The 26,420-nt window shown below is 39.6% G+C and overlaps 1 protein-coding gene across 6 annotated transcripts in view; it reads left to right on the top strand.

Annotated features, from left to right (window-relative positions):
* SPATS2L (spermatogenesis associated serine rich 2 like) overlaps nucleotides 1–26,420 on the top strand; it is a 182,458-nt gene that overhangs the window by 111,463 nt on the left and 44,575 nt on the right. For all 6 annotated transcript variants that reach the window (XM_043445565.1, XM_043445564.1, XM_043445568.1 and 3 more), the window contains 3 exons: nucleotides 3,214–3,322; nucleotides 7,926–7,975; nucleotides 10,428–10,674. In XM_043445565.1, coding sequence (XP_043301500.1) covers nucleotides 3,214–3,322; nucleotides 7,926–7,975; nucleotides 10,428–10,674 — 406 coding nt within the window. The remainder of the gene's footprint in view (nucleotides 1–3,213; nucleotides 3,323–7,925; nucleotides 7,976–10,427; nucleotides 10,675–26,420) is intronic.

Below are 26,420 nucleotides of genomic sequence, written 5' to 3'. Positions count from 1 at the left end.
TAAAGCACTTGCTAAATGAACCGCTAACTCACGGTCCAGATTGTCCCCCAGCATCCCGTGCTGCCGCCTGGTCGCCCGCCCAGGAGACTGTTTCACGGTGTGAGAACCCTTGAGGGATGCAGTCGCGCGCAGATGCAAACAGTGGGCTTCAGTGTGAAGCGGCAGCAGCGGCTTCACCAGCTTAGGCTGTGGCAGCGACGTAAAGCCTGTGTGTGTGAAGCGGTGCCAGAAACAGCCTTTGCAAAACAGCCACTGCAGGCGAGAATTTTATGAGCTCCCCGTATGCAAACTACCATTAGTCACGCATTGATTGATCCACTGCTCCAGGAGCTTCCAAACGCAAAGGCAGCTTCTCAGCACAACCTCCCTGTAACGCTGCCTTTGTCATCCGCACCTTATGTTTTAAAGCTCCTTCATAAGAAGACCTTTTTTAGATTTAAATGTTTAGACCCCTTATGACTGCTGCATCTTGAATAGTGACACTGTGAGGTTTCTGTATGTTTATGCATGCATATGAGTATCTGGATTCAAGACATTTTCATAGCAAAACAAATGTAGTGAATTTATAAATAAGAAGGTGGAAAAACAATGCTACTCTCTTCACATTAGCCACATACTGTGATTAAAGAAGAAACTTGGCCGAGAAATTCACTAGAATTCAACATTACTATGGAATATATAAGAATAGATTTTTTTTTCCTTTCTTTACAACTTGACATTCTTGTTTTAATTAAGTCTTCCTCTGGGAATTATTTGCAATTTTCATAGTTATATGTGATATCAGAACTCAGTTATTGACAATTTTCTGAGGATATCTTCAGAGCTAGGATATATAAAGTGACAAGGATAGATGTTTTCTATATTCTACCATGTTGGATTTTTTTTCTTCTTCCAAAGAGGAACAGGCAAGAGCTGTGTACCTGTCTAAAAAGGAAGTATCTCTGTAAGCTATGGTTTATATCATGTTTTGCCTTAACATAATAAAATAATGTTTTGCAGAGGAGAGTCTAGAAACAGGGCAAACAACTACTTTATGTTTATTCCATACTTCTTGGTCTTTACTGATCACACAACTGTGGAGGTAGATTGAAAATTTTGTGTTTTTTTTAAATTGAAGTATAGTTGATTTACAATATTATATTAGTTTTCAGGTATACAGCACAGTCATTAAGCATTTTTATAGCTTATCCTCCATTAAAAGTTACTATAAGATAATGGCTATAATCCCCTGTGCTGTACAATACATCTTTGTGGCTTATGTATTTTATGCATTGTAATTTCTATTTCTTAATTTTATGCCCTAATCTTGCCCCTCCCTGCTTCCTGTCTCTATCAGTAGCCAGTGTTTTGTTTCCTCTGAGTCTGTTTCTGCTTTGTTATATGCATTCATTTTATTTTTTAGATTGCACATATAAGTGATAACGTATGGTGTGAAAGTCCATGTCTTTCTCTGTCTGATTTACTTCACTTAGCATGATATTCTCTGGGTCCATCCATGTTGCTGAAAATGGCAGAATTTCATTCTTTCTTATGGCTAAGTAATATTCCATTGTGTGTGTGTATGTATGTGTGTGTGTATACACACCAATAGCAACCAATGTTGCTATGGAAGCAACATAAGTGTTGGGTATAGAAGGTAATACCATACATATAGAGAGAAAGGGGAGAGGGAAAGAGCTATCTTTCTTTTTTTGTAATGTTTTTGTTTTGTTTTGTTTTTGGCTGCACTGTGAAACTTGTAGGGTCTTATTTCCCTGACCAGGGATGGAACTCTTGCCCTTGGCAGTGAAAGTGCAGAGTCTTAACCACTAGACTGCTGGGGAGTCCCCAAGAGATGTCTTTCTAACATGATGAATGAATAAGAGAGGACAACATAAAAGGGTGGTTGAGGGATGCTCGCAAGACCAAAACCTTTTACATGACCTTGTGGGCTACATGATCTGGTCCCTGCCTGCCTCTGGCCTCATCTTGTACTTTTGGAAGCCTCAGCCTCTGTCCCGCTCCATACTCCCTCCTCATCTGTGCCTGGCTCCTCGTTCATGCTGTCCCCTCTAAGATGCCCTTCCCCTTAACCTCCTAGCCATCTCTTTTCTTTTGTCCTTCAGATTTCAGCGTACCTATATACGCTCAAGTCTCCCTGTCATGATTTATAGCATTTATTGCAACATATACATAGATATTTTTTTGTGTGGTCATTTGATCTGTATGTGCATACTGATATGTCCTCTGGTCAGTAAATTGCAAGAAGTTTGGTGCCTTGTCACACAGGAGGCATTCAAAAAATATTCACTGAAAACAAGTAAGGATTGTGCAGTGCTTTTGTGATCATTAATGTGGATGCCACTCACCTTGGCACCATACAGCATTCTCATATTTGTTGGTAGCGGCTGCAGTAATCCCCTTGATAGAAAGCATAGAGAGCCAGGTTTTGCTAAAGTGGATAAAGTATCCTGTAGTAATTGCAAGTTCTGTGAGCTAAAGGTCAATGAATTCTGTTAGGAAAGAAGAAAGTATGCAAAATTTGACTAAGAAATATCTATAGGTCAGTAAAAATTGGATATTAGCTTAACCTGTTGAAATCCTTAGCTCTCATGTATGTATTTACACTGGTTTAAATGTTTGATTTTCAGAAGTGTGTTGGGGAACCTTTTCTGTATTGTGGCTGAGATTGCCATTTCAAAAACACAATGCCCCACATTTTTATATCTCTATGAACATTAATGGAGTTTCACAACATACTTTTGTGAACCGCAATGTGACTGTCTCCACTGTGGAGATAAGAGAAGCTGAGGCATGAAGCTATTTCTGTAAGTTTTCCAAAGATAGGCCCTGAGCTCATGGAGAAGAGAGCGAGAGACAGAGAAGTATCTGTGCGCTCTCTGAAAACACATGTTGTGTGCATCTGGAGTCCTGGGGATGGGCTGGGGGCAGGGGAGTAGATTGCAAAACCAGAGTTGGCTCTGCATGCTTGCTACTCCAGTCCTAACAGGGAAATCTTTGTAGAAATGTGTATTCAAATAAAGAGGGTATCAAGGTGATTACCAGGATTAACTTTTATGGGTCCAAAATGCCTTGAGTATGCTTGATGGCAAGAAGATAGATTAGTCAGCTTTTCAAGGCCTTTCGAACAGTTTTTTTTTTTCTATCCAGTGAGAGATTCATGGATGAAAAACATTCACAATGTTTGCCTTTCTCTTTTCCTCTCCTTTCCAGATCTATGCAGTTCGATCAGTGGTTCCCAACAAAAGCAATAATGAAATAGTCCTGGTGCTACAGCAGTTTGATTTTAATGTAGATAAAGCAGTGCAGGCCTTTGTGGATGGTGAGTATACATGTCCTGTGAACCTGTAGATGTGAGAACTAAATATTCCATATATTCTGTGTTTTCTTCTTTGAATGCATTGAATACCAATTGTTTACTAATACTTTATTTTTCATAAAAACATGCTAGGCTTTAAAAACACGTCTACATACATTGGTGCTTGCCAGGGTCCTGGAGGTGGTGGGGGATAGGGACTTAGGTTTAATGGGGACAGAGTTTCGGTTTAGGAAAGGAAAACCTCAGGAAATGGATGATGGTGAGAGTTGCCCAACAGTGTGAACGTACTTAGTGCCCCTGACCTGCACAGTTAAATATGGTTAAATAGTGTGTTTCAGGGGCTTCCTGGGCAGCTCAGCTGGTAAAGAATCCGCCTGCAGTACAGGAGACCCCAGTTCCATTCCTGGGTTGGAAAGATCCTCTGGAGGAGGGCATGGCAGCCCATTCCAGTATTCTTGCCTGGAGAATCCCATGAACAGAGGTGCCTGGTGGGCTAGAGACCCGCAGGGTCGCAAAGAGTTGGACATGACTGAGCAACTAAGCTCACAGTATGTTTTATATTATGTGAATTTTACCACGGTAAACAGCACTTAAAAAAACACATCTATGTATTAAGAGCAGAATTTAGAAGTTCTTTTTTCCTCATTGGTAAAAAATAGAAGACAGACTGTAGATGGTTTGCAAAAGATACCTGTTCTAATGCTACTAATTCCACTGTCCACCAGTCTGTCCAATCCACTATTAAACAATGTCCTTTATTTGATGATGTCCTTGTTAATGGAGGATAATGAACTTCACTCCTGATCTGAAAAGCCTTCTCAACTCTTCAACCAGCATAGTTCTACTTGGCCTTAGGATTGGAATCCTTGAACTTGATGCTTACATAGTCTGAGAGGACTGATTTGGTCTTTAATATCCTTAGTTTATCATTTTGAGATTTCCTAATTAGTCAGAATATTAGTTCATCTTATCCACCTCTAGAACGTTTTTTGCTGTCTAAAAAAATTTTGATTTTTTGGACAGCCCATTTCCAGTGATGTTATAGAATCTAAATTCTCAGGAATGTAGTTATTTGATAAATGTATAACCTACTGTTTTACATTTCCTATAAATTATGGGAAATTCTTCTCTCCTAGACAAATTAAACAAATTTCATTTATGAACAAATATCTTATACCTGTTCCTTGATATCATATATCTTCTGTCCTAGCATTAGTTTCTGTTTTGTTAATAAGGACTAACTAAACATAATCTGACCGAAACTTCAGGGAATACCTTTCAGCATATTCCTCCATTTTATACTAGTTTTACTTTCTGTAAAACTTACTTAATTTCCTGGAAATAGAATAATCTTCCTAAGTTTCTACATATATTATAATTGCATTTCAGGCAAGGTCTTGGAACCAGATAGCACACTCACATTCTGATATCTGCAGTCAGAGTTTAGAGTGCTAATTGAATTAAAAATGATTATCATTCAAAATTGGAGAAGGAAATGGCAACCCACTCCAGTACTCTTGCCTGGAAAATCCCGTGGATGGAGGAGCCTGGTAGGCTACAGTCCATGGGGTCGCAGAGTCGGACACGACTGAGCGACTAACTCACACACACATCATTCAAAATGGGACTTCCCAGGTGGTGCTAATGGTAAAGAATCTGCCTGCCAAGGCAGGAGATGCAAGAGACCTGGGTTTGATCCCTGATTGAGGAAGATCCCCTGGAAGAGGGCATGGCAACTCACTCCAATATTCTTGCTTGGAGAATCCCACGGACATGGGAGCCTGGTGGGTGGGCTACAGTCCACGGGGTCGCAAAGAGTCAGACCTGACTAAAGTGACTTAGCACACATGGTTCATAGTAGACCTGCAAGGAGACTCACAGTGCGTAACTTTTCTGACTATTTTTCCTGCTTCATGTATGAACATATATGGAATCTTTATTCATAAGAAATACAGAGAATGGGGTGCTAATCCAGCTTTGCAACATTTGGTACAGTTTGTCTCACACGAAAAATTGAGAGGTGCACAGCCTGGCTCAGATAAACTGTCTTTTCAGTTTCTTTTGCCAGCATCACTCACACGGAAAAAAGTTCTAGGAAAGGAAACAGGTTACTATCCCCATGCCTCCCCACCCTCAGTTGGAGTGAGGCCCCCACATTCTCCATCCTGAAAGTTTTTATTACAAAGTGACTCTGATGAGATGCACAGATGCTCAGTAACTGATGAACTGTCATCAAATCCGATTGTATTTAAATAGAGCACCATGCTTGTTCTTGAAATTTTCACCTTGTCAGGATTAAGGTCTCATTTTAAAAAACTCATCGATTGCTGAGATATCATTTTGGATGGGGGTCAGTAGGAAAACTTGTTTAAAGACCACTGAAAATCAAAAATAGTCATTAGGAATCACTTCTGAGGCACGTTAAAACACACGTTCTGAGTGGCTTAAAAAGCTCCCAACAGGACTTCCCCGGTGGCTCACTGGTCAGGAATCCTCCTGCCAATGCAGGAGACACGAATTCGATCCCTGATCTAGGAAGATCCCACGTGCCCTGGAGCAGCTCCGTCCCTGGGCCACCACTGTTGTCTGCACCCCAGAGCCGGGGAATGGGCACTCCGGAGCCTGAGCCCACGAGCTGCAGCTACTGAAGTCCCCAAGCCCTGGAGCCACCGCATTGAGGAGCCTGCACGCCGCAACTGGGGAGGAGCCCCCACTGGCTGCAACTGGAGAAAAGTCCCTGAGGCAACGAAGACCCAGGGCAGCCAAAAATAAATAGATAAATTAAATTATGTATATTTAAAAAAAAAACTCCAAGCAGTTTTAGTATAATTAAAGTTTAATAATAACAGTTTCAAAATTGTCTGTAAACACAGGTTCTTCAGAATTACCCTCTAAAAGCTCATGGTCCAAATTGCAAATTGAATTTATTTCCAAATATAAAAATTAGAGGAATAATTGAATATTACAGTTGAAAGTGGTAAACAACTCACCTCCTTCCTCTGATTTAAAAGAAGAGTCTTTAACATTTTTTAATTTAATTTTATTTGGAATACTGAAGTTGAGCTATAAGTAAGAACTATCCTAATAATTCTTAGCCATGGGTGTGACTTAGGAAGTAACCTAGTGAAAGTGACTTCCTAAAGTTCTTTGAAAGGAAAATACTGGGAAACATTCATTCTCTGGGCAAATTAGAAAAAGATCAGCCTAGTTAATAAAAAGTCTGAATTATAGCTTACTTTTAAATGCAGTCTTACTATTTCAAGTACATGTAACGCAAAAAGCCTTCGAGGGGCATTGAATTGGAAACTCTGAATGGATAGGAATAATTAGTCTTTTTAAACATTAGTCAAAGCAATATGGCCTTCTGCTTATCTAACAGTGACAGTAGACTCAATAATTGGGGCCCTACTAATTTGAAATTTGTTATAAAGACTAGCCTGAAGTTTATCTTTGTTTAGCCAACACACTCATTGTGGAGAACTATTAGTATAATGAAATTGTATGAGAATGCTTAAAATTGTTGAAAGAATACATTTAAGAGCTACTCTTTAGAAATACCTACTTAAATAAGAACAACCGGTCTACTCATTACCAATAACTTGTTGAAATTACCCCCAGCAGTTTGGAGTGAGTGAGCAAGTGAGTGCACGCTAAGTCGCTTCAGTTGTGTCTGACTCTTTGTGACGCTATAAACTGTAGCCCACCAAGCTCCTCTGTCCGGGGGATTCTCCAGGCAAGAATACTGGAGTGGGTTGCCATGCCCTCCTCCAGGAGATCTCCCTGACCCAGGGATTGAACCCAAGTCTCTAACGTCTCCTGCATTAGCAGGTGGGTTCTTTACCACTAGCACCTTGGAGTGAGTGAAGAAACTTAGACTATATGAAGATACTTACTGTAGCTGACTGCTGGTTAAGCATTTCTTTTAAAATATTTTCTGATTTAATCAAGTTAGACTTTTCCTCTGCATCTGCCCGATGCTCCATATGCACATGAAGAGAATTGCAGAACCTGGGACTCAACTTGTTATTTAATGAGCTTCTTTTGTTTCAAAGTGGAACCTTGCAAAGACTGCATCCTGTCCTTATCCACAGTGACATGAGCAAAACTAACATCAGATCATCTGTCCTTCTTGTTACCCTGCAGGTTGTGAACATAATGAGTAAAGGCAGAAAATGAGCAGAAATAGCCAAACAAAAAGTTAGGATGCACATGGTTAATAATATTCAAAATCCCATGTTTGGCCAGAAGATTATAGGTGTTTTGATTCATATATAAAACAGAACAATTTTAATTCTACCTATGGCAATGAAGCTATCAGAAAATTCTCAAGATATATTTCATTTTCTCTAAGACAACATAATGATAAAACAAAGTAAGCTTTGTGTAGTGGGGCTTAATATTTCGATAAAACCAAGATCATGCAGTGAATTAAATGAAAATCTGGAAATAAAAAATGAAACTGGCATTTTTATTAAGGTAGGATGTATCAAAACAAATGAAAAAGCCAGAAAAAAAAAAATCGCTACCAGGATGGAAAGACAGAGATGAATTTTGTGTGGTGTTTTATTATGTGAATACATGTTGAAGATTCTTTGTCTTTGTCTAGGCAGTGCAATTCAAGTTCTAAAAGAATGGAATATGACAGGAAAAAAGAAGGTAAGATTGATATGGATTGTAAATTAGTAACATCTTCTATCAGAACCTTCATGGTTGTTATCATTTTAACAAGGGTGCCAATTTTGTGCTTCTTTCAAATATGTTAATATGTACACCCAGGAAGCTTCCGGATTCATGACTCTCTTAAATTACAAGCCGCCCTCCCTCCTAATGCCCTTGTTTTCTGTTCAAGTGTTTTCAGTCACCAGGTGTGCTTTAGAAGTCCCAGAGTTTTTCTTTTTAAGTATTAAGGCAAGCCCAACCAGAGAATTCAAAGGATTCTAGATGTTAACTTGCCTGAACGTATCCCACGGCACAAAGGAAAACATTAAGGAGCTTTTTAAAGATACTTGAAAAGCTCTAAATATATTTTCACATGTTTTTCCAGCCGAGAGAATCGGTCCAGGGCTGCCCCGAGAAACATTGTTCCTGAGTTCTAATAAGCTAGATTTTTAATAAAGGGAGAGAAAAAGGCCGTGCCTTAAAGCCATAGTAAGTAAGGGGCCTGTTTTCCTTTCTTTCGAACCCTGGCAGACTGACTGCTCCTTGTGAGCAGAGGGGAGATTTTCAGCTGCCGCATTCAAGTCACTGCTTACCTCTGGGCACACGTGCTATGCACACACTGGCCTTCCTGGTCTTGTGGGCGTTGCTGGGTGCTCACTGGCTCCTCTGAGCTGCAGCTTCTTGTTCTAGGCCTGTCATCGGCTTCCTGACTTTGACAAAAAGGCTGCTCCTCTTTCCAAAGTAACTTCCCCAAGGGGATCCCAGTGTATACTCGTCCCCCTGAGGGAAGATCACTGGCCCGAGGACTAGGTTTTAACAAACACACACATGAAAGCAGTATTGCTTTCATAAATTCCCAAGATTACTGAAATTACTGGAATGATCCTTTCCTCCTTTTTCTCCTCCTAGCTTCATGGAGAATAGGGAGAATTACGAGGTTTTTTGTTCAACCTTTGTATGCCACCATCTTTGACAATGTCTGCTTATCTTTAATCATAGCTTCCCAGACTTCTGTGTGAAATGAAGACGATTTGCAAGTGATTGAAAGGCAGTATTTATACTTACGTGGAGAAATTTAGATGTGTGGATTGGGTTTTAAATTTCTCTGATGTGGAAAAACAGAGCAGATGGCAGCTGCAGGCCCAACTCATTACCAAGCCTTCTTCTTAGAGGTTCAGTGGGAAGATGGTCTCCCTAGCCTAGGAGACTCAGGGCTCCTGCGGGAATACATGCCCATGGGCCTTCCCTTCACCCAGTCAGTGCATTTCTCTCCCCTGGAGGAGCTCTTATGCAGAGACATGCTTGTGGTTTCAAAGGAAAAGAAAGGGAATGGGGAGGAGAATCAAGAGAGAATTGTTTCTTCTTATTTCTTTTCCAAACACGTTGCAGAACAAAGCTGGACTGACGTTTAGCTGGTGGGACCCTGATGCCGCAGGCAGCCCGGGGTCTGTCCTGACAGGTCCCTTGTCTGTTCTCATTGGCTGAGGCCTGTACCAAGGTCTAGAAAATTTCAATTATCTAAAATTCGGGGTAGGGACTTTCCTGGTGGTTCAGTGGTGAAAACTCCACACTTCCACTGCAAGGGGCACAGGTTCAATCCTTCTTCAGGGAACTAAGATCCTATGTACTGCAAGATGTGGCCAATAAATAAATTAATTAAATTACTAAAAGATATAAATAAAAAATGAAATAAAATGCATGGCTGTGTTATTCTGAGCTAAATGTAAGAAAAGTCTTATAGTGCTGTTGAGCTCGCAGCCAGGTATTGCAGGGGCACAGAATTCAGGTGGACCCACATTGGTTTGGCAAGGCTTGCTTCTGGGACTTCCTGGACAGGGTGGCAGTCCAGGGGTGGCCTGGTTGGAGGGTGCCTTTTCAAAGACCCAACCTGGACTGTGGGGATTTGACTCCACCCCCTCATTTTGCAAGGAGGTGCCAGCCTCTCCTGTTCCCACCCTCCCCTCAAGTTTCCCTCCTCCCCAGAAGAGCAGAACCTCAGAGTCCTCCCTGCCCTCCCTCCCACCAAGGTCTCTGTAAGGAATGAGAGCTCTCCTCCAATAGCACAGTAGCTGAATTCAAGTTCCTCCAGGGTAGTAACCATGAGAGGTTTTACTCTATGACCATTCAGATACATAGGCCCTCAATTTGCTCAAATGATATGTCAGCTATTTTAAGCCATTTCCTGCTGTTTTTTGCTTGTAAAGGAAACTTTTTGTTTTCTATGTTTATGAGGTAAAAGTTTACACAACTCATTGTGGGAAAGAAGATATTTATAGTAACTTGGGTGGTTAATAAAGACATCGGTCTTTTCACCCATTTTATTTGAAGAGTCAGAAAACAAAAAAAACAAAAGGATAGCGTATCTTATTTTGCTTTCTCGGGTTCACATTCTATTTCAAGGTGCTGGTGAGCTGCGTAATATTCGTTTCTCATTTGTTTCTCATTCTAGAACAATAAGAGAAAACGAAGCAAGTCCAAGCAGCATCAAGGCAACAAAGATGCTAAAGACAAGGCAGAGAGGCCCGAGGCAGGGCCCATGCAGCCACCGCCGCCCCAGATACAAAACGGCCACATCAACGGCTGTGAGAAGGACAGCTCGTCCACTGATTCTGCCAGTGAAAAACCAGCCCTTCCCCCTCGTGAGAAAAAGATCTCAATACTCGAGGAACCTTCAAAGGCACTCCGTGGGGTCACAGGTCAGTTATTCTTAAGCAAAGTTGCTTAGGAAGACATAGAAGAAAAGGGTGGCAGGGGACCCGCTGGGACAGTCACTGAGACTGTTGTTGAAAGGAAAAGACTGTCTTGCAACATTGTCCGTAGATTCAAATGGTCTTCAGGCAGGATGGTAGGGGCTGGGAGGAAAGTAACAGGACCAGAGAAGACATGTCCAATCCAGCCCCGTAAAAGTCAGAGGACTTTTTTAATCTAAAAAATGTAGTTCTAGTCTCTATTGGAATCATCAGGAAAATAGAAATTCCAGCTTAAAGAAATTTTCTTTCTAAAGACACTTTGGCTGGGATAAGGGAGGGATAATTGGTGACCAAAGGAAATGTTATTAAAGGGTAGACCAAATTATTTTATCTCCTGGTATTTTATATCATGCAATAGAATATAATCTTCCAGGGTGTTAGAATCTGGAATATTCTTTATTTGTGCTACAGCTATATATTCATTACTCAACAACAGGCTGCTTCTTAATCAACCGTATGACCTTAAGGGCATCATTTCATCTCTAGTGTCCCATTTCCTTTCTGTAAAATATGACACAGGTCCACTAGACCTGTGATCTTTAATACTATTTGGCCCAAAGCTCCATTTTTATGTCAAATCCTAAAGTAAAATTCATAGATAATATAAGTCTACCTAGAAACAGAATATCAATCATATAAAAATATAAGAAGTTCAGAATAGCTAAAATAGAAGGCTTAATAAAATGGTCAGATGTTCATACCCACTTATCATGAATCGCTTTACACTTATAGGAAGAGAGACAGTGGTCAACTGGATAACATGAATACTGCTTCTTTATATTTGACATGTGAAGTAAAAACTAAATAAGTATATTTTAATGTAGACGTGGGGTCACTGGGAAAGCAGCTGCTACAAATGCAGACTGACAGTTGCTGATTATCCTTTCAAATAATGTGACTGCCCTTGTGGTTGGCCATGGAATTTTCCAAATGGTGAAAAACTCTTGGTAAAGTTATAAACACCAAAGAGTGCAGTTTTCTCTTAATGTATACAGTAGTTGAACCCTGGAAGTCCAAGTAAATCTTGGAAATCCATAGGAAAACTGTACAAAAAATACCTTGAGTTTTTATGTCATGTGTCTGGGAAGATATGAGAAAGTTCAGTTCACTGGGCAGTTCTTCGTTGTGTGGGATTCCTATGATTGTGGGTCATCTAACATCCTGCCCACAACACCCACCCATACAAAATTATTTACATAAATTTTTAAAGTTTTTCAAAACACCTCCTAAAATAAACCAAAGATGAATAAGACAGGGGCTTAAAAAGCAGAGACATCATTTTTCAGACAAAGATTCGTATAATCAAAGCTATGATTTTTCCAGTAGTCATGTGTGGATGGGACAGTTGGACCATAAAGAAGGCTGAGTACCGAAGAATTGATGCTTTCGAACTATAGTGTTGGAGAAGACTTTGAGAGTCCCTTGGATTGTAGGCAGATCAAATCAGCCGATCCTAAGGGAAATTAATCCTGAATATTTATTAGAAGGACTGATGCTGAAGCTGAAGCTCCAGTAGTTTGGCCACCTGATATGAAGAGCTGACTAAAATTGGAAAAACCCTGATGCTGGGAAAGATTGAGGGCGGGAGGAGAAGGGGGCACAGAGGATGAGAAGGTTGGATGGCATCACTGACTCAATGGACGTGAGTTTGAGCAAACTCTGGGAGATAGTGAAGGACAGGGAAGCCTGGCGTGCTGCAGTCCTTAGGGTCACAAAGAGTCAGACATGACTTAGCAACTGAACAACAACCTACAGGGAGAGTTTAGTCGAGCAGAAGAGACAGGTGCAAACAGAAAATCACATGGTAACCTGTTCTGAATCAGGGATTACCATGAGGAAGCATGAAGTAACTGACACTGTGTGACACATTAAGAAGTTTTCTAATTGCTCACAAAGCTCTAATTTTCTTCCATAAACATTACCTAACAACACTATTAATAGTGCTGTAATTCAGAAAACCCTTACTACACAATGATATCTTACAACAAACAACAAAAATAACCTATTTCTCTTTAGAATCTGGATGTTCCAGTAATCTTTTAATTCAGCTTTCCCTCTGCCTACAATTTTGAGAATGTTTTGATTTATGGTCAGGGCAAGAGAAAGAAATTAAATAATCGAATGGCACATTCCCAACTTTGCCTGTGATTGCTTTCACACGAATTACTTTCAAAATCTAATTACTCAAGTTGCTGTTGTGATATCAATCATACATTAAAAGCCCAGCACATATATTTGTTCATTTACTTATAATTTATACCTGCTTCCTAAAACAATTTCAGTAACTCTATCAAGTATATGACATTAGAGCAAATGCAATATTGAAGCACTTCACTTCACAGTGAAGAGCTGCCTTGAAAGTTAAATACCCAGCAGACGAGTTCTCTGTACAAGGGGGCTTTTGTGAACTCTGTGATGAAACTTTTGGCAAAGAATACTTTATTGCACAAAGAACCATCCCAAGATCCCTTCAGTTTTGTAAGTTTAGCATGAAATCTTGAAGGTATGTCGGTATTATTTGTTAATAATTAATAAAACAAAGCTATTACTCATGTAAATCTTTCTGTTAAAGAATAAATGATGACAGTGGAAAGTTATCAGAAATTTTTGCAAAAAGAAGAGAATTCTCCTTGCTGACCATTAACTTCACCAGCAGCTTGTTGTGATCATAAATTTTAAAGTGAGTTTATAGCTAGTTAAGCTTCTTCCCAAAGATAATGAAGATTCATCAGGAGGTTGATGCCAAAACTATCAAATGACTTCTGAAATGCTTTGTTCAATTTTTCAAAAATCCTGAGGTCCCTGCTAAATGTTTTACAGATGAGTGTCGGGTCTTGCGTATTACTGCACCCCATTTTGAGTAGACCTTTGAAACTGGGAAGGATGGGAAAGATCCCTTAATCCCCTCACTGTATAGCTGAGTAAGCCAAGGCCACTGGGGTCAAGAAGCTGAGAAGATCAATGCCCCAGGGGGTAACTCTGGTTAGCAAAAGCCTGACTCAAATCCATGCAATTTTATGCATGCATTAGAGAGTTATTACTAAAACCACAGGCTCCATAACTCCTGAAAGATGTATAATTGAAAAATTAGGGAAAAGTCATCATAACAAAACCAGATAATGATATTCTGTACTTGAGTGAGTTCGAAGTATGAGCCGTAAAGAAATCTCCAGTCTGCTGGTGGTGGAGCATTTATCAAGCTTTCCAGTGATGAAACTGGCTCAGGGAAGCTTGCCCTGATTGCCCAGTTGGTCAGCAGGCTGTGAACATGTGGAAAGCGTTTTTTATCTTTTATAACACCTTGACATTCAAGATCTCTCTTTCTAAAGGTTTTAAAAAGGATCATTTGCTGGTAGGGGAAAAGTTAGTTTTAAGATATGTGCAGGTGGTTCCGGGGTGTTAGTGTGACTTCCCACATGAAAAATAGCCACCAAAAGCCTCATCGTTTCAGGCTGTAAATATAGTACTGTCGAGTGGGACAATGCTGCATGTCAGCGTATAGCTCTGAAGTTGGGGAGTTTGATTTAAACTTAGTACAAAATTACTTTTTTAAGCCTTGGAGTAGTTTTTTCTGTATTTCAGAATTTTTAATAACCACTCAAATTAGATCTTTTACATAATCCAATCAAGATTATCTGCATCTAAGTACAAAGTCAGACAAGGAGTAGATCAAGATTTATTTTCACAGAAGTAATGCCAAGGGGTCACTTTTATTTCTAAGGCTCTATCTTAATGGTTCAAGTGCATTATGACCTTAGGTTTCATTTTTCCCAAATGTGGCTCCTGCTCTATTTTCCTTAAGGGTCAGATTGCTGAAATGTCTGTATGCTTATCACTGCATGGGCTAGAATAGGAACTCAGATTCCTCTGCGGTCCTTCCCCCACTGGACACAATTCCATCCAATAGGAAAGGAGCGGGATTGTGGGCCACCAACTGGCTCCATTGAGATAAGCTTGGGGGCGGGGCTTTCCTTGTCTTCAGCCCCTCTTCCCAGCAGGCTTCCTTTCTCGTCTCTCATCTTGTAAAGCATCTCGGGAAGCCAGCTCTTCTGTTGCCCGTTACTTGTTTCTAACAGAAGGCCCCATGCTGTGTTCACTGACCTCCACCATCCGGGCTTCTGCCCCGTGTGGGAGATCAGGGGCAGCCTCATCGTTTTACCTTCGCCATGCAGATTCTGCGGGCGGCGTGCCTCTGGGACAGAACCGCTTTCCTATTCTCTAGGTGAACTGAACCAACTGTGAGGAAAAGGGTCCTGTTATTTTAGAATGTTGGCTGCCTGTCCCTCATTTGTACTTCGTATAAAAAAGAAGAAAACAACAACAGACTATTTTACAGTATTTTTGTGGTGTGGGGTTCCCTATAAGATTTCCAAGCAGATATTTTAATGCTGTTGTTGGCCCTAGCTCCAAGATTATCTCCTCTGCTTTTCTAAACCCTATATTGGACCAGAGGATTAGAAAAGATCAACATGAAGAAAGCAGCTTGCCGAGAACTTTAATAGAAAAGCCAAATGTGTGTATTCCAGGATTTCAGCCATTCCAGCTCTCAGAGGGAAGCAACATAATATCATTGCTGAGAACCAGGGCTTTAGCATTAAACATGTTTGGATTCAAATCTTGGCCTCGTCATTTACTAGGTGTGTGACCCTGGACACGCTAACCCTTCTGTGTCTCACCTGCAAAATATTCTGCAATTGTGATGAGGAGTAAATGAGATAAATAAAGTGATTAGCACAGTATTTGGCACAGAGTAAACCCTGAAGTCATTTATTTCTCTATCTAGGAAATATCTTAAGCATCTAACATGTGCCAGAAATTTTTCTAGAGGAAGTAGACAAAATAAAAAAGTTTTTGCCCTCCTGGAGTTTATGTTCTTTGGTGGGGAATGGGGAAAAGAGATGCACAGTAAACCAGAATGCCCCAAAATGTTTATGTGAAAGTGTTAGTCGCTCAGTGGTGTCCAACTCTTTGTGACCCTGTGGACTGCAGCCTGCCAGGCTCCTCTGTCCTGGAATTCTCCAGGCAAGAATGCTGGAGTGGGTTGCCATTTCCTTCTCCAGAGGATCTTCTGACCCAGGGATCGTGCCCGGGTCTCCTGCATTGCTGGCTGATTCTTTACCATCTGAGCCACCAGGGAAGTTTAAATGCTTATGGATGATAGTAAATGTTGTGAAGGCAGCAGGTAGGAGAGAGACGGGGGCAGGAAGAAGGGTGTGGGTAGCAGCTTCAGACAAGGCCCTCTGTGAGTGGGTGAAGAGGAGCTGTGGATGCTGAGGGTGCCCCCGTTCACGTTCTCTGACATCAGACTATCCTGGTCTAAACAGCCAATGTTTTATTTAAACCTTAATTAAGGATTATTTTAGCTCAAGCCCTTGTAGCATTGTAACCACTGGTTTTTAATTAGAGATATAGCACTTTGCTAGTGTATGTAGCTGACATTCAGTACTGCCGTGTGAACGGGCATTTTGAAGCATATAGTTTAAGGCACATTTATCATTATTCTCACTCTGTTATTTTGGCATCTGATGCCTTAGTGTGAACTCCCGTCTGTAGCTGAGTGTTGTTCAGACACTCAGCGTCTAGCAGCACAGTGTCTGAACCGTTCAGGTAACATTAGAGGCCGCCTTCCAGCGTGTCCTCAGTGTCTTAGACCCCTGCTTCCTTCTCTGAGTGTGATAAAGCAGGAGACGGAGACAGGCGTAGGACGTAGGGACACAAGGACACGGGATATATCAAACCCCTCGGGTATTTTTCTGTCACCCGGGTAGAGTGAACTCCAGAGCCCTGTCCCTTCTCTTTCTCATTTGAAAACTACTTTTGCTGCATCCCTACAGCAAAAATTCAAGCCATCTCATCTCTGAATAGCTGATACCTTCCCAACTTCCCACTCAAACCTTGTTAGTTACAAGGTTTCAGTTACAAACAGACTTAATGAAATGGAATGCACTCCTTGCAAAGAATAAAATGCCTTCCATTAATTTCTTGGACTGCAAGGAGATCCAACCAGACCATCCTAAAGGAAATCAGTCCTGAATATTCATTGGAAGGACTGATGCTGAAGCTGAAACTCCAAAACTTTGGCCACCTGATGAGAAGAGCTGACTCATTTGAAAAGACCCTGTTGCTGGGAAAGATTGAAGGCGGGAGGAGAAGGGGATGACAGAGGATGAGATGGTTGGATGGCATCACCGACTCAGTGGACATGAGTTTGGGTGAACTCTGGGAGTTGGTGATGGACAGGGAAGCCTGGCATGCTGCAGTCCATGGGGTCACAAAGAGTCTGAGCGACTGAACTGAACTGAACTAAAATGAAACCTTTAAAGGTATTAATGACATTTAAGACCTTGTAAAGACAACATAAATTAAAAGACTGGTTTCCAGTCAGAAAGTTCCCAGCTTGATCTGAGCTGATCCAGTTTTACAGAATAGAATACACCTATCTGTTTAAGTCTTTGTTCCAAAGTTATTGCCTCCTCTGATTTTCTGTTAATTACCCTGTCACGTAGTGATAGAAGAATGATGTAAAATGCAAATTAAGGTATACAATAATTGTAATGTGAAAAGGGTTTTCTTGGGGTTTCATCACTATAATATCTTAAGAAAATTATCTTTACTCACTGTTTCCATGTCTTCACCTCTCTCTCACTTATCAATTTGTTAAGGTCCCATCACTCCAAAGAAATTGCCCCCACTGAGTTTACCATTGGCCTCCACGTACTGAATCTAGCAGATGTTTTTCCAATCCTTATGTTACCTTTTCCTTGCAGGACTATTGACCACTCTGTCCTTAACCATCTTGTCTTTTCCCTGTGGTATCTATGACCTGACACTTTTCCTGATTTCTCCCCTCCATCTTCATTGCTTCTGTGTTTCCTTTGAGGGTTCTTCTCTAACTGGCTGTTAATTGTTGAGGCTCATCACGGCCGGGTTAGTCCCAAGTCCTTTCTCACATAAAGCTCTCTCTTCTTAGATATCTCAGTCGTGCTGTTGCTTTGATTGTGTATGCTGGCTCACATACTCCTCATCCCAGTTGAGGCTACTCTGAACTTAGACTCCTACTTGATATTTTCACTTTGATATTTCAAAGCACTCTAACATCATGCTCAAAACAAACTCCTGATCTCCCTTCCCAGTCTTAGCTTTCTGATCTTAGTGTACCATCCATCCATCCTGAAGCAAGTCAGAAATCTAGGCATCAGTCAAGACATCTTCCTCTCCCCAGATATCCAATTGATCACCAAGTCCTATTGATTTTCTTTTTCAAATATTCCTGGCATCCATCCATTTCTCACTGTCTTGATCTCTACATTCCCATCCAAACCATCTTCTCTTGTCTCTGCTGGTGTAGTAATCCACTCCTTAATCACCTGGCATTCATTCTGTTCCCCTCTAAATCATTGTCTAGCCTGTAATCTCTTCAGATAACACATATTTGGACTCTTAAAGATAAAGACCAAAAGTTTTACTCTGGCCCATAGACCCAGCATATTCTGGCCCCTGTGTCCCATTCCAGCCTCATGATCTGGTGTGTTGATTCTTGCTCCTTGCTTCAGCCGTACTGGGCTCCTCTTAGTCCCACACAGGGGCTGTGTGCATCAGTCAGGTTTAAGTCAGGAGACAGGCCACACTGGTTATTCGAGTGGGTGGAATGTAATAGCAAGAACTGATAACTAAAACAGTCGGAGGTGGCTAACTACTAGATGGGTAAGTGAGGACTCACGGGGGCCTAAGCTTGTCAAGAGAACAGTTACTATTTCCAAGAAGGCTGGACAATAAAGGAAGTAGGACTGGGAGATTCCCCTAGTCTGAAACTAGGTTCTGTCCTCATCAAATAAGGTGTGTGGCTACCAGCTGTTTGCTCTTGTTCAGTCTTCAGTCATGTCTGACTCTTTGCAACCCCATGGACTGCAGCATACCAGGCTTCCCTGTCCTGCACTGTCTCCCGGAGTTTGCTCAAACTCGTGTCCATTGAGTCGGTGATGCCATCCAACCATCTCATCCTCTGTCGTCCCCTTCTCCTCCTGCCCTCCGTCTTTCCTAGCATCAGGGTCTCTTCCAACGAGTTGGCTCTTTGCATCCGGTGGCCACAGTTTTGGAGCTCCAGCTTCAGCATCAGTCCTTCTGGTAAATAGTCAATAACTACCAGAGGAACATGCTCACAGCCTTGTGGTGACAAAAGATCTTGGCATAGGGCCTGGGCCGAGCTGTTCTATAGAAGAAACCCGCCATTGCCGGAGAGTGTAGATGGACTGGAACTGCTCAAAGCCATCGCCACTGAGGGGGAGCCAGGGAACATGGCATGAGTGTGCATCTGAGACTCCTCAGCATGGCTGCTGGCTCCTGTAGGGGATAATAATAATGATGAAGGACCAAAAAGAAAAGTGTATTTCTGCCCTCATCACCTTGCAGGGGACCCTTTGTTGCCCTCTCCTAACAAAGCTAGCAATCTACCAACTGGCAAAAGAAAATTGTTTACAGGGTCCACCGCTAGTTATCACAAAGTAGGGCAAAGAAGGGTAGATTTAGAATCGAGAGGCAATAATTTAACTGCTTCAGACGCTCTCTGCCTGGAATGCAGTTTCCTCCCTCTTCATCTGATTCATGTTTAATGTGATTTCAGGTGACCTTAGTTCTTTCTTCTGTGGAGAATTCATTCCTCATATCCCTAAGTCAAATACATGCCAGTTGTAGATTTCAGGACTGTGTGCTTTTTTTTTCATAAAGCTTATCACAGTTGTAATGCTACATTTGTTTATGTGGTGGTGTGGTTTATGTGTCTTCCTTTGAGGCTGCAAGTTCTATGAGATGGAAACCACAGATGTCTTTTACCACTGTTGTGTTTTTGGTGTCTAGAACAATAACTGGACATAATAAGCACTCAAGCCTTTTTCATGATTTATATTGAGTTATTAATAATAAATAAATGGATATGTATAGGTTAATTTGGGGCTTCCCTGGTGGCTCAGATGGTAAAGACTCTGTCTGCAATGCGGGAGACTTGGGTTCAATCCCTGGGTCGGAAAGATCTCCTGGAGGAGGGCATGGCAACCCACTCCAGTATTCTTGCCTGAATTTAAAATGTTTAAGTTGCTATGCTGCTTTTTAAAGATAATTGTGGATTTTGTATTTCTGATTTTAAAAGGCACTTATATTAATTGAAGAGATGTGAGAAATACAGCAAGGTTTAGGGAGAAAAATCCTACCTCCCAGAGACAACCACTGTTAAATTTCATTTCAGAATGTTTTAGATTTATAGATATATAGGGTTCATTTTTACAAATGTTGTGTAGTGTGTGAACTTTTGTATCTTGCTTTTTACTTAACATGACATTATAAACCTTACCTCATATCATTTTGTTCTTTAAAAACATGACCTTAATATCTGCACTGTGTTTTTATGCCATTTATTTTAATTATTTCCAACTGTTGTCCATGTGCATTGTTTCCACTTGCTATTATAAACAATGCTGTAATGAACAATTTTTGTATATAAATCTTTATGAACAATCATTTTCTTGACATACTTTCTTAGAAGTGGGACTATTGGGTTCAAAGGATATAAATATTTTTTAAATTCTTAATATATTGCTGTCCAAAAAGATTGCACTCATCTCATTGTTTTATTTGTAAAACTGATTAGTAGGAAAATGGAGCATTTTGCAATGTTTAATTCCCATCTGTATTTCTTCTTTGTGAATATTTGAGAACACTAAGATCAGTGGTCAAAAAAGTACCGATTATTATTGGTTATCGGAAAACACTACTGTATTCACATAAGTACTTTTAAGAGAATGGCAATGCCTTAAGTAACAGACAATAGCAATTTTAGGCATTATTTTATAATAGCAAAATTATTTTTTATCAAAGTTTTTTTCTTGATAGAACCGCTTACAATTAACCACTAAGTTAATCAATATGAGATGATGTGATTAAGTGAAATTACATTTGTATAGGAGACTATGAAGTCATCTTAATTCAGTGAGTTAAAATAATTATTTTAGAACTACTCTATAATATATATATCCTTTAATATTTATTTTTATTTTTTACTTTTTTGACTGTGCTGGGTCTTAGTTGCAGCATGTTGGATCTAGTTTCCCCTCTAGGGACTGAACCCATGTCCCCTGCAGCAGAAGCAAGGCGTCTTAGTCACCCAACCATCAGGGAAACCCCTTCATACATCCTGTAAATGTAGACCTGAATTCTGCGAATACTTCCTTCAGTCTACCTTTAAGTACAAAAGGCTTTCCCTAAAAAGCTAAAGAGACAAGGGAGTTTTCAGAGACTTTCAACTCTGAACACACATAGTTGTACATATATTATGAAAATCTTTGGATCTAAGTTTATATATTTCTCCCCAAAGGAAGATTTGTTTTCTTTGATGCTGTTAATAGAAAACAACCACCACTGTTCATGTTTTACTTTGTAAAATAAATCAAGGACAAGTCAAATATGTAAGTAGATACTAAGATTTAGTAACTAGAAAATGGATAGTTCTCAGTATTGACGAGAGTTGAGTGTAAGCACAATTACATGCACCACAGCTGAGTGTAAGTGGATCCAAGTGACTAGAAAATAATTTGGCAAAGCATATCAATAACTTTTTAAGAAAAGTAAAGGCAAGAATTTATGTTTTCTTCATCACAAACCCTACTAAATTATAGTAAAGGAATTTTTAAATATAGAAATCCACAATGATGAAGAAAAGCGAAAAGACAGCCTCAGTTTCTAGAGGAAGAAAAGTAGATGGAAGAGGATTGACTGATGAAGCAGAGTATGGGAAGTTGCAGCATAGACTTCAGAGGGAGGGAGCTTTGGCAGGAAGGATGCTTGACTGCCTGGCAGAAAATGGGGAAACTCTAGATCTAGAGTCAGCCTTTAGGATGGGGGACAAGCTTAGAAAGAGAGGTATAAAGCAGGGTAATTAAATAAAGGTATTTTAAGGAACAGTCCACTATCCCTTTACCTACTTGCATTCCAGCTTGTTTTATAAGATGTCTAACATTTGCCCTCAAGGTAGAAAGGGAGGGTGGGAGTAAGGAGAGCAGAAAGTGATATGCTAGTATTTTAATGACCATTAGAATAAAATACAAAATTCTTCACAGGAAAATAACAAAACCCAGTGTTTCTCAAAGTGTCATCCACCATATTCAGTATCCAGTTTAAAATATTACTAGACATTGCAAGAAGAAAATGTGACCTTTAATGAAGAGAAAGATTAGTCATTAGAAGCTGACCGACCCATAGACAACCCAGATGTTGGAATCAGCAGACAAGGATTATCAATATGTTTTAAATTTTTGTCCAAAGAAGTGGATATAGTAGGTGAAGGGAGGAGAATTTCAGGAGAAATGGAAAGAATGAAATGACAACCCTGGAACTGAAGTTTCAGTTCGGTATCTGAAGTTTTTTGCAAGTCATCAGATGCCTTTGGCAGCAATTTGGACAATAAAGACTAAAGGATCAGTGAACTTGAAGACAGGTCAAAAGAAATTATCCAAACTGAAGAAAAGAGATAACAAAATGATAACAAAAGAAGCAGAGCTTCGGTGACTCAAGGGACAATATCGAGCAGTCTCATAGATATGTAATTGGGATCTCAGAAGAAAAAAGGGGAGAATGGAGAAACGGGGGGACATATGAAGAAACAATGCCCACAGTTTTTCCAAATTTAACATGAAACAACAACCCACATATCCTAAAAACTCAGAAAAATCCAAGCAGAGTAAATGATAGAAAATCACACCAAAGCATGTCACAGCCAAACTGCTGAAAGTCAGAAATGAAGATAACATTTTAAAAGCAGTCAAAGGATAAAAGACATATCACAAACAGGGGACAACAAGAAGAGTAAAGGTTGACTTCTCATCAGAAATGATATGGGCCAGGAAACTCCAGAATGAAATCTATAATGTAATAGGAATAACTACCAATGTGGAATTATATTTATATCTAGAGAAAATATCCTTCAAAAAGGAAGATAAAGTCAAGATATTTTAAGATAAAAATGGAAAGAATTTTTCACCAGCAGACTTCCACTACAAAACAAGCTAAAGAATATTATTTAGGTTGAAAGTAAATGATACTAGATTGAGATTTGAATCTGCTAGAAGAAATGAAAAGCACTGAAAATGGTAAATATATGGATAGAAAGAAAAAAGTTTTTTTTTCCCTCTTTGTTTTTTTTGAAAATCAATTGACTGCTTAAAGCAAAAATAATAACAATGTATTGTGAGGTTTACAGCAAATATAGAGGTAAAATATATGGCTATAAGTACACAGTTGATAGAAGTGGGTACGTGTAATTATTTATTTATTATTGTATGATTGTTACATTATATGTGAGGCAGTATAATATTGATTCAAAGGACACTATGATACATTAATGATACATACTATAACTTGGAACAACTTCTAAAAGCAAAGAATGAAGAGGTATCACAAAAAAGATAAGACTAACAATTGCTTGAAAACCATTTCACCTAAAAGAAGCAAGGAAAAAATCAAAGAAATAAAGAATAAACACAACTCAAAATGGTAAACATAACCCAGTAATACCAATAATTATATTAAGTAAAGATGGACAAAAGACTGTAATTAAACAGCAGAGATTAACAGACTGGATAGCAAGACCAATAGCAAGACCCAAGAAGAGGTGGCAAGAATACACAAAAGAACTGTACAAAAAAGATCTTCATGACCCAGATAATCACGATGGTGTGATCACTCACCTAGAGCCAGACATCCTGGAGTGCAAAGTCAAGTGGGCCTTAGGAAGCATCACTATGAACAAAGCTGATGGAGGTGACGGAATTCCAGTTGAGCTATTTCAAATCCTCAAAAATGATGCTGTGAAAGTGCTGCACTCAATATGCCAGCAAATTTAGAAAACTCGGCAGTGGCCACAGGACTGGAAAAGGTCAGTTTTCATTCCAATCCCAAAGAAAGGCAATGCCAAAGAATGCTCAAATTACCGCTCAAATTACCGCACAATTGCACTCATCACACACACTAGTAAAGTAATGCTCAAAATTCTTCAAACCAGGCTTCAGCAATATGTGAACTGTGAACTTGCAGATGTTCAAGCTGGTTTTAGAAAAGGCAGAGGAACCAGAGATCAAATTAGCAACATCTGTTGGATCATCAAAAAAGCAAGAGAGTTCCAGAAAAACATCTATTTCTGCTTTATTGACTCTGCCAAAGCCTTTGATCACAATAAACTGTGGAAAATTCTGAAAGAGATGGAATACCAGACCACCTGACCTGCCTCTTGAGAAACCTGTATGCAGGTCAGGAAGCAACAGTCAGAGCCGGACATGGAACAACAGACTGGTTCCAAATAGGAGAAGGAGTACATCAAAGCTGTATATTGTCACCCTGCTTACTTAACTTATATGCAGAGTACATCATGAGAAATGCTGGGCTGGAAGAAGCATAAGCTGGAATCAAGATTGCTGGGAGAAATATCAATAACCTCAGATATGCAGATGACACCACCCTTATGGCAGAAAGTGAAGAAGAACTAAAGAGCCTCGTGATGAAAGTGAAAGAGGAGAGTGAAAAAGTTGGCTTAAAGCTCAACATTCAGAAAACTAAGATCATGGCATCTGGCCCCATCACTTCATGGCAAATAGATGGGGAAACAGTGGAAACAGTGGCTGACTTTTTTTTTTCTGGGCTCCAAAATCACTGCAGATGGTGATTGCAACCATGAAATTAAAAGAGGCTTACTCCTTGGAAGGAAAGTTATGACCAACCTAGGCAGCATATTAAAAAGCAGAGACATTACTTTGTCAACAAACATCCATCTAGTCAAGGCTACAGTTTTTCCAGTGGTCATGTATGGATGTGAGAGTTGGACTATAAAGAAAGCCGAGTGCTGAAGAATTGATGCTTTTGAACTGTGGTGTTGGAGAAGACTCTTGAGAGTCCCTTGGACTGCAAGGAAATCCAACCAGTCCATCCTAAAGGAGATCAGTCCTGGTTGTTCATTGGAAGAACTGATGTTGAAGCTGAAACTCCAATACTTTGGCCACCTCATGCGAAGAGCTGACTCATTGGAAAAGACCCTGATGCTGGGAAAGATTGAGGGCAGGAGGCGAAGGGGATGACAGAGGATGAGATGGCTGGATGGCATCATCAACTCAATAGACATGGGTTTGAGTGGACTCCAGGAGTTGGTGATGGACAGGGAGGCCTGGCGTGCTGCGGTACACGGGGTCGCGAAGATTCGGACACGACTGAGCAACTGAATTGAACTGACTGAAAGAAATGCACTTTACACATGAAGACAGAGAAAGGCCAAATTCACAATAGTTAAGGGTTTTATCACCATTTTATTAGTAACTGATAGAGCAAGTATATTAAAAATCTTTAAGAATGTTGAATATCTGAACAGTGTTGTCAACCAACCTGACCTAATTGATATTTGTAAAACTCTACACCTAACAACTTGAAGGGCACATGGCATTTTTCCAAAATAGACTAATTGCTAGACCATAAAATTAGTTTCAAAAAAATTTAAGTATTAAAATCTTTAGATTATGTTTTTTGATCAAAAATAGAATTAAAATAACATTTAATAGCACTAAGATATCTAGAAAATTTCCAAAAATTTAGAAATTAATCAACCTTCTAAATGATTCATTGATGGGATATTTCCTGGCAGTCCAGTGGTTAGCACTCTGTGCTCTCACTGTGGAGAACCTGGGTTCAGTCCCTGGTTAGGGAACCTAGATCCCACAAGCCATGCAGCACAACCAAAATAAATAAATAAAAATAAGTACTCTATTGATCAAAGAAAAAAATTCCCAACAGATACTAGAAAATAATTGAACTGTACCATAATGAAAACACAGTAACCCAGTTACCAGTATTGGTAATGAAATCGATCCTGACCCCTCATTTATTTATTTAAAGACTAGCAACAGGATATTATAAAAGAATTTTATGCCAAAAGGGAAGTGAACAAATTTCTTTAAAAATATGAATCACTAAAATGTGCATGAGAAGAAATGGAAAATAGGAATAGCTCTAAATCCATCAAAGCAATTGGTAATTAAAATTCCAGGCTGAGGTGGCTTCACCAGTGAACTCTTAATTTAAGAAAAAATAATAGCAGTCTTAAACAAATCTTTATTTCCTGAAATATTTTAGAAGTAGAAGGAAGTCAGCACTTTTCAACTCATTTAATGAGGCCAGCATAGCCTTATCAAAACCCAACAAAAATTATTACAGGAAAAATCTCGGAACCACATTGCTCATAAATAAAAGAGCAAAATCCTCAACAAAATATTAGCAAACCAAAGTAAGGACAATATATTAAAAAGTTAATACACTATAACCAAAGTAGTTTTTTCCAGGAATGAAGCATTGGTTTAACATTTAAAAAGCAACCAATGTAATTTACTGTATTAACAAAATCAAAGAAAATAAGAACATGATCATCTTAAATCACTTGATAAAATAAAAACTCCCAGTATATAAGAAAACTTACTGATAAAAATATGAAAATTATACTGTATAGCTAATGTAATACTTGATAATAAAATATTGAATGTAGTTTTCCTAAGATAAAGAATAATGCAAGAGTGATTGTTCTATATTGTCCTAGAATTCCTAGCCAGTCTAATAAGGCAAGGAAAGATTGGAAAGAAAGTAATTACACTTCATTTATAGATATCATTATTTCC

The sequence above is a fragment of the Cervus canadensis genome, chromosome 24, assembly GCF_019320065.1.
Source record: "Cervus canadensis isolate Bull #8, Minnesota chromosome 24, ASM1932006v1, whole genome shotgun sequence".
In the NCBI taxonomy this organism is placed as follows: Eukaryota; Metazoa; Chordata; class Mammalia; order Artiodactyla; family Cervidae; genus Cervus; species Cervus canadensis.
The sequence above is the reverse complement of the archived record's forward strand: the minus strand, read 5'-3'. Positions and strand labels throughout refer to the sequence as shown.